At 41.4% G+C, this 12,054-nt stretch overlaps 1 protein-coding gene across 1 annotated transcript in view; it reads left to right on the forward strand.

Moving 5' to 3' along the window:
* Positions 1–1,195: 1,195 nt before the first annotated feature.
* ttbk1a (tau tubulin kinase 1a) overlaps positions 1,196–12,054 on the forward strand; it is a gene marked incomplete at its 3' end in the record, with an annotated part of 31,385 nt that continues 20,526 nt past the window's right edge. The window contains exons 1-5 of the mRNA XM_080844315.1: positions 1,196–1,348; positions 3,409–3,556; positions 4,473–4,546; positions 4,743–4,883; positions 5,054–5,158. Coding sequence (XP_080700441.1) covers positions 1,280–1,348; positions 3,409–3,556; positions 4,473–4,546; positions 4,743–4,883; positions 5,054–5,158 — 537 coding nt within the window. The 5' untranslated portion in view covers positions 1,196–1,279. The remainder of the gene's footprint in view (positions 1,349–3,408; positions 3,557–4,472; positions 4,547–4,742; positions 4,884–5,053; positions 5,159–12,054) is intronic.

The following is a 12,054-nucleotide window of genomic DNA, read 5'->3' on the forward strand; positions in this document are numbered from 1 at the left end:
TCTGTGACATCTGAAAACCACAAGACATCACCTCAAGGTCTTGAGAGATTGTGACAGCATCTCTACACACAAGGCCTGCAGGTCTGAACCACTTCCCACTAGAAGAAAACTAGTCAAGACTGTCCCTCATTCCATTCTCCTGCATGGCAGGACATTTTACAAAAGAACTAAAGACTTTGTATGAAATGGCGAACGGTAATGGTAAATACTACAGATGAACATCAAAGTGAATATTCATGCTCTGCAGAGAGTGTAAATGCTTGCACTTCCCATATACCCATCCCAGAGCGGAGCAAGACATGTATGGTCTGTACTGCTTGGTCTTTCTCCACCATAGTATTGCCAACTCATGAGGATTAAGAGCAAGGTTGACATTTTTAGGAAAATTAATCAAGGGTTTGATAGTGTCATTGCATCGTGATTGGGCATATTTGGCCTTCTGCTCCACCCTTCATCAGTGGTCTTAATCTTGTCAACAGTGTCTCGCAGTTCAAACCCCAGAGTTGGCAATGGTGCTCTCAGCTGAAGTATGTCTGTCAGTTCGGACGTGCTCCGAGGACAACACACGCGCATTATTTGACTGTACTCTCAGTTGAGATGTTTGAGAGGACAGCCACAGGGATGTGGTGCACTGAACGCTTCCCCGAGCATGTCTATGGATCGACTCGAATGGCCAAGCTTAGCAGCGCATGTGGAACTAACAGAACATGATCGGATTGCATGCTAATTAGCATGTGTATTAGTTTTGGGTCCTGACTTGCTTTCACTTCTCATTGCCCCGTGTGTTGAACTTCACCTCTTAAGGATTTAAAAGCAAATATTAAGATTGACTTCAAATGCTGCTTTGGACTCCTGTATGCACAAGTTCATAGAGATTATTAGGAGGGATAGTGAAGGTCTGATAAATACAATTTTAGAATTTGCAACGCAAAAGAGATTTTTTCAATAACATTATTTTCATCTGTGGTTTACCTGTATATGGGAACATATGTAGGACTGAACTATTCTGTGAGTGTGAGCAGGTATCCTTATGTTAACATATCTGGTGCCTGTGATCAGTGGCTCTTGGGTGATTCCAGCTGTGTATCACCATTATTATTAAGTCAATGTATATCCATTGTAGCCTACCGTATAGGTTAACAGAGCTAAGCCCTGTCTATATGTTTGTGTATTTTCTATGTCCCTCTTGCAGATAAATGGCTCATTTAAGTACGGAGCTGCTCGGGTTCTGTCCGGCTGGCAGCAGTGCCTAGCCAGGGAGCTCCAGGACCAGGCCAATATGAACGGCACCAGTGAGCAGGTGGACATCTTGCCTCCCAACTGCATGGTGAAGGATCGATGGAAAGTGGTGAGGAATGAGACACATGTTGTGCTCTTCGCTGGGTTGTTCGCTGGGCTTGTTGGAACTGGAGCTATACAATCACTGGAGCTTCTCAACTAACACTTACTACTGATCAGTAGTTAGTGTAGATGGGTTGTTACAAGAATGCACCTCTAGTGACAACTCACCGAACCTTTGGTAGTGGATTACAATAAAATCAGTTGCTGACGGGGCTATTTTCAACTTATTTGAGCTCACCAGCATTGGGAAGTGCTAATTGGTTAAGAACTTTTTAAACACAAACTCTTTTCCAACCCACATTCAAACCAAATTCCATTACCCACATGTATTCTGTTGGGCTAATAGACAGCCCAGTATGACATTTTGAAATTGACCAAAAGGTCAAATGATCACATGGTTGTCATACAAAAAAAGGTTTTGTTATTCAGCTATTTTTCTGCTGACTAGACACGGCAACCTTGCTTTTGGCACATTCGTTTCCTGGATGGATAGTGTTAAAAGAGGCATCATGGAGCTTTTTTTCTAAAACTAACAAGCTAACAGACTTTAGGCTTGCCAACAGTAGCACAGTTGGCACTGATTAAAGCTAGCTAGCTAGCTAGCGTTTACACTGATGTATTAAAAGCTGTTCTTATATTGTTTTGTCCCTAAACAAGTTATCTACCAAAACAATACCAAAACTGTAAAACCCATGTAGTCTAACATTGTCATTTAATACCACAGACTGTTAGGGTGTACTTCAAACATCTTCAACCATGTGCAGATTGATCGACTAGTGGAGTATGGATTTGAGGAAAATTGTGATACATTTTCTGAAAATAAACCGGTTGCAGATTTAGAGTGATCTTATGTTGGTGGTTGCCATTTTAAGGGATGTTTTGCTGGTAGGTACTTGATCGAATGCATTTGAGGATATTCTATGCACCTGTCATGCCCACAAGTCACCCATAGGCTCTGGCCTATGTAGTTTTGAGCTCCAGGATGGAGACCCATGGAAATGTAAGAACAGCATACAACAGAACACATAGATTGGCAAGCTAGGTAACTTTCATTAGTTCCACCTGTACTGCTGTTGGTGCAAAGCAAGTGTATACCCTGTTGTCTTGCCAGTTTAGACCAAAACTTGAAATGCTTCATTAAAGATCTGTTCTCTTGCTAGCACCATCCTCCATATGAATGTGCAGTAATGTGACCATTTGTTACACAACCTTTGTGGATTATTATTTGGTATACACTACACTGGTATACTGTTCATGTTTACTTAAAAAGTACATGCTATTTCTGTTGTCTTCGAAGAAAATAGACATGTCAAATTGACTTATCTGTGGTAATCTTCAGCATGATGGTTTGAAGTTAAGAATTAATTAAAAGGTCAAGAATATTTTAAAGCAAAGCTGACTTTTTTTCTGACAGAATATTTATTGATTTATTCATTCTTACATGAATATTTATAGCTTTGAGCCCCAAAGAGCTTAAAATATTCTTTTGTATTGTGGAAAAGTTCTGTTAATAATTTTGACAGTTTTTCTTTTGTAATGATCACAGTCACTGACTTGAAATGTGGTATCTTCAGGAATGGTCCATGTGACTGTCCATGACCGTGGTAATAGGCTCGTCATAGGATTCTCAGTGCTCTTAAAGGGAAACTGATGCGGTTACACGAGGCCTGATGGTAAATGGGAAGGACATTGATACCATGTTGCTCACCACTACCTTCCTAAGTGTTACATGCAAAGTGACCTAAAAGGCTTCATTTAAAAGATCAATATGTTTAAGTTTGACTGTAAGGAGGCAGTTGATATGTGTGCCATATTGTCCTGTAGGTGGCATGCAGTGCTGCATAATCAGATAACTTCTCTCCTTATGTGGGTTGTTCTCAGCCATCATAGTGTCCTTGTGATGTCACGAGTGAGTTAACAGCAATTGAAGTGTAAAGAAAAATTGTATGTATTTAAATTGTATGTATTTAAAACACATTTATTGCATGGCCTTATGTGTCACTGTCTCTTGTATGATTTTCTTGTGGATGAACTATGAACGAACCATTCTGTTGCATTCCATTGCAGCTGAAGAAGATAGGTGGAGGGGGGTTTGGGGAGATCTACGAGGCGCTGGACCTGCTGACCAGAGAGAATGTGGCCCTGAAGGTGGAGTCAGCCCAGCAGCCCAAGCAAGTCTTGAAGATGGAGGTGGCGGTTTTAAAGAAGCTTCAAGGTTAGCTAATCAGTGTTGGATCACATTGTGTGCTGTAATAATGATCTGTCTGTCTGCCACATAATGCATAACTAATTATAATTAAACGTTTTCTAAAGTAGCCTGCACGCTTTCAATACTGGTAGTCATTCTGCCTGCAATTTACGAGGGGAAGACCAAATATCAGAAACACCTCTAAAAACTGAGTATGTAGTAAGTAACTTATAACAAAAAGGCATCCCCATCACCTTGAAACATGTTCAATTCTGCAATCATACAACTTCCCAACAGTGTGTAGTGTTGTATAGGCCCTCTCTTCAAGAAGGACAGTCCCCTGCTCTCCGAGGGATGACGGAGGTAGAAATAGTTTCCCCTCCAGAATAAAGCTTCATTTCATTTTTTAACTATCATATATGTAATATATATCTAACTACATATAAATAGATACATACATAGATAGATATATTTTTAGCAACATTCTGCTATAAAATAGGATCTTACATTTTCACATTGTTTTGGACCTAGATCACAAAACTACTTGGTGGCTAGTGGGGATGTCCTGTGTATTTATGTGTCCTTCACGTGACCCTATGCCATCAAAATGAATTTTAGGACAATTTAAAAAGTAGTTACCTACAAAAATCAAAACAAGACCTACCGTACTTGTAATATAATTCTATTTCAGAAGGAGACTGAATTAACAGGATACCGTGACCATCACAGACAAATTAATTGAAAGCGTACATAAATATTTTTAGTGCCAAATGCACTGGCCTGGTTAACATGGGGGGGGGGGGGGGGGGGGAACACACTGTAGACTGGCTAACTTGCAGCTGCCTTACGGAGAATATGTCTGTGAATTTGTCTCTTAAAACATCTGCAGTGATTTACTGATGGAACAAATCAAGAGGTATTCCTACATTTTGTATGTTTTTAGGAAAAAATCATGTCTGTAAATTCATTGGCTGTGGAAGAAATGATAAGTTCAACTATGTTGTTATGCAACTTCAGGTGAGGGATTTTCAAACATACGTAACACATTACACGCGATATAAACCCTACTATAAACTTTTAAGTAACATAAAGTATTTTTAACTTAATGTTTCATGTCTGCCATATATCAATACAGTGGCATCTGTCATTGTGTGATTCATAGTCAGCACATTCCATGTACAGTGCCAAGCTGAAGCTTCTGTCTTTCTTCCAGGGACGCAATCTGGCCGACCTCAGGAGAAGCCAGCCTCGTGGCACGTTCACCATGAGCACAACCCTTCGCTTAGGAAAACAGATTCTTGAGTCTATAGAAGCCATTCACTCCGTGGGCTTCCTCCATCGTGATATCAAGCCTGTATGTCCTACCTCCTCCTTTCATAGACAGGATGTGGGCACAGCTCGAGCCAGCTAGTCATTTAGACAGCCGTTAGCATTGGTGTATCATGCACTAATTAAACACTAGCTTACTCAACACTGTTCTGTTAAATAAATTGTGGTCATTTACTAACTACCCTCATTTTTCAGTCAAATTTTGCCATGGGAAGATTGCCTTCAACAGTCAGAAAATGTTATATGCTGGACTTTGGGCTTGCACGGCAGTACACAAACACAAACGGAGAGGTTCGACCAGTAAGTTAGATATTTTGTTTTAACATTTTGTTCAAGAAATTATCTCCTGTGTAACTTGAGCTTGATAGTGTACCTGTAGAGCATAACTTCATGTGGACCTGGCTATCATGGCTATTTTTTTTATTGATTTGAATTGAATACAGGCAACTGCAGGTTTAGTTGCAAACATGGGAAGAGATGGCTTATCTGAGTGTCAGCCTTAAGGTTTTATATTCTTTTATATATCTCCAAACCACTAGATACCACTGGCCACTGTGGACTGGACTTGTGTCTGACACCTTTATTTGGATCTACTGAATCAAAGTTTGTCACCTTCTGATCATGACATGGATGTGTTATCACCACATGCACAGATATAGATCCTACCGCTGAGAAATGAAAGTCAAGGGCATGAAAAGAGGTTGTAGTGAGGAGGTACCTCGGTGACTGGTCAGTTGTCTGTGAGAGGAGTCTGAGCAGGATACAATCATGTCTTTTCTGATCCTCTGTATTTCTATGTGGCAATAGTGTTTTCCCTTGTCTTATTTACAGACAATTTCTATGTGGATGAAGGGCTAGGCGCTATATTGATTTTATAAGGTATACTGATATATTTAAATGAGTTATAGGATGAGACAATATCATTTATACCAATAGATTCATAGGTATAACTGGAACTCCATGTGAATTTGTTTATGGCGTGATTTAATCAGGAACTTACGTAAACAGTTGCAGCTCTCCTCCAAATACTTTCTGTATCACTGATGTCATCACTGTAGCATAACTGGATGTCACCTGAACTACTCTCCTTGACCTGGTGGACAAAACCCCAAGTTGCCATCGTTCTCTCTTACTTTTGCTCTTACCTGCCAAAGACACTCCTCTTAAGCTCTCACCTACGTGGAGGTCCCCTCGAGGCAGACACCCCAAACTCTTCTCCCAGCAGTGGAGATCCCCTCAAGGCAGACACCCCAAACTCTTCTCCCAGCAGTGGAGATCCCCTCAAGGCAGACACCCCAAACTCTTCTCCCAGCAGTGGAGATCCCCTCAAGGCAGACACCCCAAACTCTTCTCCCAGCAGTGGAGATCCCCTCAAGGCAGACACCCCAAACTCTTCTCCCAGCAGTGGAGATCCCCTCAAGGCAGACACCCCAAACTCTTCTCCCAGCAGTGGAGATCCCCTCAAGGCAGACACCCCAAACTCTTCTCCCAGCAGTGGAGATCCCCTCAAGGCAGACACCCCAAACTCTTCTCCCAGCAGTGGAGATCCCCTCAAGGCAGACACCCCAAACTCTTCTCCCAGCAGTGGAGATCCCCTCAAGGCAGACACCCCAAACTCTTCTCCCAGCAGTGGAGATCCCCTCAAGGCAGACACCCCAAACTCTTCTCCCAGCAGTGGAGATCCCCTCAAGGCAGACACCCCAAACTCTTCTCACATCCCACATGTGGCTTTGACTTACAACTGAACATTTAACCCACTTTGCAGAAAATACCAAGAAATTCCCTGGTACCACCCACACATGACCTCGTCTCACTCACACATGACCTTTCCTGTCTGCTCATTGTACATCCTCCTCCTCTCCATTACTTATGGTTTGGTATTTCCAGCCTTCCAGCTTCCATGTAAGTGTTACAACATAGTAAATAGTCTGTGATTGTTAAGAACATGAGGGTCAAGGATGGATGTTTTTCAGGATGTAGTTCTATAGTGGCAGACGTCAGCTTTACTGGGATGTTACCAGATGAGACACGCTGTTAAGTACTAACAGGACAGAGGGACCAGTTGTACCCATAACCTATTTTAGTCTAATAGATATAGCATCTCAATGGCAGGTAGAAGTTTGTATGTGAGATGATGTTGGAAAGGGTGTTTAATGTGACTGACTTGAATTGACTGAACTTCTGGAGGTATTGGGTTTGGGATATCCACAGTAGCTCTAGGCATCGTAATCCTAGACCTGATCATTTTTACCTGTCATAAAAGGATAAAAAACGTTCACAATCTGCTGCAGATAATGCAGTCAAGATTGAATGAGGAGGATCCAAGAAGCTGTCACTTGTATTCGATGAATATTGTGAGTTCTATTGATTAGCACATTAGATTCTTCCTGCTTTTGCTCTTGTAGACATTAATATTTAAGTTGGCAATAATGAACATGAAGCTTTGTGGACCTCCAACCCCACTCCACTTGAGAGATTGCAAGTCATCATTAACCCAAGCTGTTTATACGAATGTTTTGACTTGGACTCGATAGGGCCGACTTTTTGGCAAGAGCAACAGAACAAATCTTATTGAAATGATCAAGTAGTTGGTTAAGATAATATTATTGAAATGATCAAGTAGTTGGTAAAGATGTGACGGTCACATGATCAACTGTGTGAAAAAACTAGTAAAAAAAACACTGAGAACACACCTGTCTATCAAACGCTGCTCATGGAGAGGGCTCGAAATTGAGATTCTTATCCAAAATAACTCCAAGACAGGGGCGGACTGGGACAAAAAATCGGCCCGGGCATTTTGAACCAGACCGGCCCACTAAATTCGATAACACACCTTTTCAGTCTTTTTGGTCTCTCGAATGTCTACACCAACCAGGCTTTTAGCTAGCAGGGCATCTGCCCTATAGTCTTCTAAAAATTAAGAAGAAATGGGACGCCCTACTTTTGGGCAGGACGGCCTAAAGACGCCCTATTTTTCTCCCGTTTTACCTGTTAACTTCTCTGAATGTGACAAAATTCACAGTTTCAGTCGCTTCAGTGCTTAGCAAAGTCTAGAATCATACATATGCCCTGCCAATTAGAAAATAGCATTGCTGTATTCCCGCTACAACAACGTTACATCATGATTCCAACGAAACATTGATTCACGGGCTCGCAGATGCTACAGAATACAGGTGTCTCACCGCACGTCACTGAACCTACTACTTTATGAGTTCAACAAGAGTTTGTGTGTTAAGGTGGTGGTCTTAATTAATCTAAATTCAATACAATACAATATACATCATACACTTTAAAGTTGTGTAGAAAGTTGTTACTTTTTGTTAAAGTTGTTACTTGAATTTTGTACCTTGTTACCTAGTTTCAGTTACACTCACTGTTATTATTAGGGTGACCATATCCATAACACCAAATAACACCAAAAAGGAGGACACTATGCGGAATTTCGGAATACGGAATTCCGGAATCACGGAATTTCGTGGTGCTGTGAATAATTACATAGGACTCTGGCGTGCTCCCCTCTACAATACAACTTTGTGTAGTAGAAACAGGTTTATTTGTGTTTAACCTCCAGCGGGTTGATCAAGTGCATTAAGTGTTTGCAGTGGAATAATCATACATTAAAAGAAGTATTTGTAAGTGTTTGTGTGGTTTCTATAGAATAAAGAAATACAGAATATAACATAAATATACATAACTCGCAATCCGTACTAATTTACGTAAATATATAAATATCTGAACAAAATACACAATAACCTATCAGTTATGAATAATGTATAATATATAATTCACTATTATGCACATCAGTGTATCAGCAACACTGTAATTGCAATGCTGTCACATTACTATACCACAAGGTGGCACTCTAAGACCACAAATGGCCTGGCAGTCTGAACTCTAAGCTACCAGCAATATCAAAACAAATGGATCTCCGTATTAGCGTCGTATACAGGCTAGAACAAGTCTGCGATAAATTACTAGTTATAGCAGCTAGTGCTTGTAAACATTAATACAAAGAAAGTAAAGCTAGCAGATACATGAATTACACTTACATTGTCGGTAACGCACACGGCAACACAACGTTAATTGTATGCTAGCATGATACAGTGAAAGCATGTCCACTCGTATTAGCAGCTGGCACGAGAAAGAGGAGGAAAGTTTGTGCGCGTTTACCTTGACTACTTATGTCAATGTCACAGCAACAGAAAATGCAGAAGCCATGCAAGGAGTCTCGACTGCTTTTTGATATAAAGTCGTGTTCTTTTGCCCACTCTGGATTGAAAGACGTCTGGCGTTTAGGCACGTTTCTTCTATGTGTGTTAACTGTCCTTATGTCAATAACAGTTTCTGTCAATGTAGCCAGCAGCAGCAGCCAGACTTGTCTTGTATTTACAATGCAAACGAACTTGGCCATAGAACATAGGTCCTAAGTCAAACATATTTTAGAGACGTTTTAATTCATGATCAGTAAGCTTACCGTAGGTCGTTGTATCGTATCTCCCTGGCTGTCATCCACGGGAGCTGATGATGGCCCTGCCGTGGCAAACATTTCTGATATTTTGGCACATTTGGCAGCGTTGGCTTGAAAAGCAAGCCTCTTCTTATCTCGCGGTTTCTCTGCACCCCCTTTTCGCTTTCTCTCCATTTTGGACTGGAGGATTCTAACGAAACGTGCGTTTCTGTGCACCGACCAAGCTAAAGGTAGAAGGTGTTTGGTGATATGATTGGACGAGCCCCTAGTCACTAAAGAAGACAGCCAATGGGCCGCAGACTAGCGTGCACCTGTCAAGCCATGGGCCAGGCTGAGTTTGTTTACCGTCCTAATGCATTATGTAGGCAGGTCCAAATAGAAAGGGGTTGGTGTTGGGTCAGCCCAGGGGATGTGATTGGGCCAGCCCAGTGTCAATAGGGCCGCTGATGAACTACTTTCGTGGGCCAGCCGGTTAGACCATTATATGGGGAAAAAAAATAAAAAATTTGAGATTGTTTACCGTCCTAATGCATTATGTAGGCAGGTCCAAATCGAAAGGGGTTGGTGTTGGGTCAGCCCAGGGGATGTGATTGGGCCAGCCCAGTGTCAATAGGGCCGCTGATGAACTACTTTCGTGGGCCAGCCGGTTAGACCATTATATGGGGAAAAAAAATAAAAAATTTGAGATTGTTTACCGTCCTAATGCATTATATAGGCAGGTCCAAATCGAAAGGGGTTGGTGTTGGGTCAGCCCAGGGGATGTGATTGGGCCAGCCCAGTGTCAATAGGGCCGCTGATGAACTACTTTCGTGGGCCAGCCGGTTAGACCATTATATGGAAAAAAAAAAAAAAAATTTTTTTTAATTTTTTAATTTTTTTTTTAAATTGGGACTGTCGGCCCATATTGCACGTCGGCCCACCGGGCAAACGCCCGGTATGCCCGACGGCCAGTCCGTCCCTGCTCCAAGATGTTTTACTGTGGGATTGACAAATGCTGAGAGGGACAGAAGTGAGGATGCAAGTTTCTTTCTGAGCCGCTGTAGAGGACTTGTGTTTTATCTGAGTTTAACTGCAGGAAATTGTTTGACATCCAGTCCTTCACTTCTGCTAGAGAGTAATGCAGTACATTGATCTTAACCAGATCATCTGATTTAGCTGAGACATACAGCTGTGGGTCATCAGCATAGCAGTGAAAAGAGATACCATAATTATGGAAGTGTGGTCAATAGTTATAGGTATAAGGATAATAAAACAGGACCCAAGATTGACCCTTGAGGTACACCACAAACCACAGGACAAGTGGTAGACATGAAATCTCCAATTATGACAGAGGACTGTATTGGACAAATAGGAAATGAGGACATTTCAAAGATGACTACCCTTAATTTTAATGTCATGATCCACAGTGTCAAAAGCAGCACTGAGGTCACTCAATCTCCTGAGTCTGCAGCCAGCAATAGGTCATTGGTTACCTTCAACAGGACTGCTTCTGTACTGTGCTTTTTATGGAAACCAGACTGAAAAGTCTTGAATATTATTGTCCTGTAAAAAATCTGACAGCTGCTGTAGTGCAACTTTCTGAAGTAGTTTTGGGTCTGTGATTGTTAAGAACATGAGGGTCAAGGATGGATGTTTTTCAGGATGTAGTTCTATAGTGGCAGACGTCAGCTTTACTGGGATGTTACCAGATGAGACACGCTGTTAAGTACTAACAGGACAGAGGGACCAGTTGTACCCATAACCTATTTTAGTCTAATAGATATAGCATCTAAATGGCAGGTAGAAGTTTGTATGTGAGATGATGTTGGAAAGGGTGTCTAATGTGACTGGCTTGAATTGACTGAACTTCTGGAGGTATTGGGTTCGGGACATCCACAGTAATCCTAGATCTGATCATTTTTACCTGTCATAAAAAAGGATAAAAACCGTTCACAATCAGCTGCAGATGATGCAGTCAAGGTAGAACGAGGAGGATCCAAGAAGCTCTCACTTGTATTTGATGAATAATGTGAGTTCTATTGATTAGCACATTAGATTCTTCCTGCTTTTGCTCTTGTAGACATTAATATTTAACTCCACTCCACTTGAGAGAGTGCAAGTCATCATTAACCCAAGCTGTTTGTATGAATGTTTTGACTTGGACTCAATAGCGGCGACTTTGTCAAGAGCAGCAGAACAAATCTTATTGAAATGATCAAGTAGTTGGTAAAGATAATATTATTGAAATGGTCAAGTAGTTGGTAAAGATGTGAGGGTCACATGATCAAGTAGTTGGTAAAGATGTGACGGTCACATGATCAAGTAGTTGGTAAACATATTTTACTTTCCATTTCTCAGCAAAGGGGCCAAACAAAGTCCAGTCCATCAAGGCAAACGCTATCTATTATTATAGTTTCAGGGTGTATTCACCTTCAAAGGGTCTCATTTGGGTAGGCCTATCCAAATTTCCTATATGCATATTAAGAAAATGGATGCCAGCATCTCTCGACCATTTATTTTCTGCAATATGCTTCTGGTAAACATTTCAAGTCTGTCTGATTAGAATCTATTAGGATATTTGTTTATAGATCAGACATGTAGAACTCCATGCCTCCCCCTCGCTGTCCTTCCTGCTGTGCCTGATTAAAGATCTACAGAGGTTTGCTCTTCTCTGCATATCACTGGGCTCTGCCTGTGTTACCACACCACAGCACAGCATACAAATGATGTGGAACATCCACCAGCTAAT

Source organism: Sprattus sprattus (genome assembly GCF_963457725.1).
Source record: "Sprattus sprattus genome assembly, chromosome: 1".
NCBI lineage: Eukaryota > Metazoa > Chordata > Actinopteri > Clupeiformes > Clupeidae > Sprattus > Sprattus sprattus.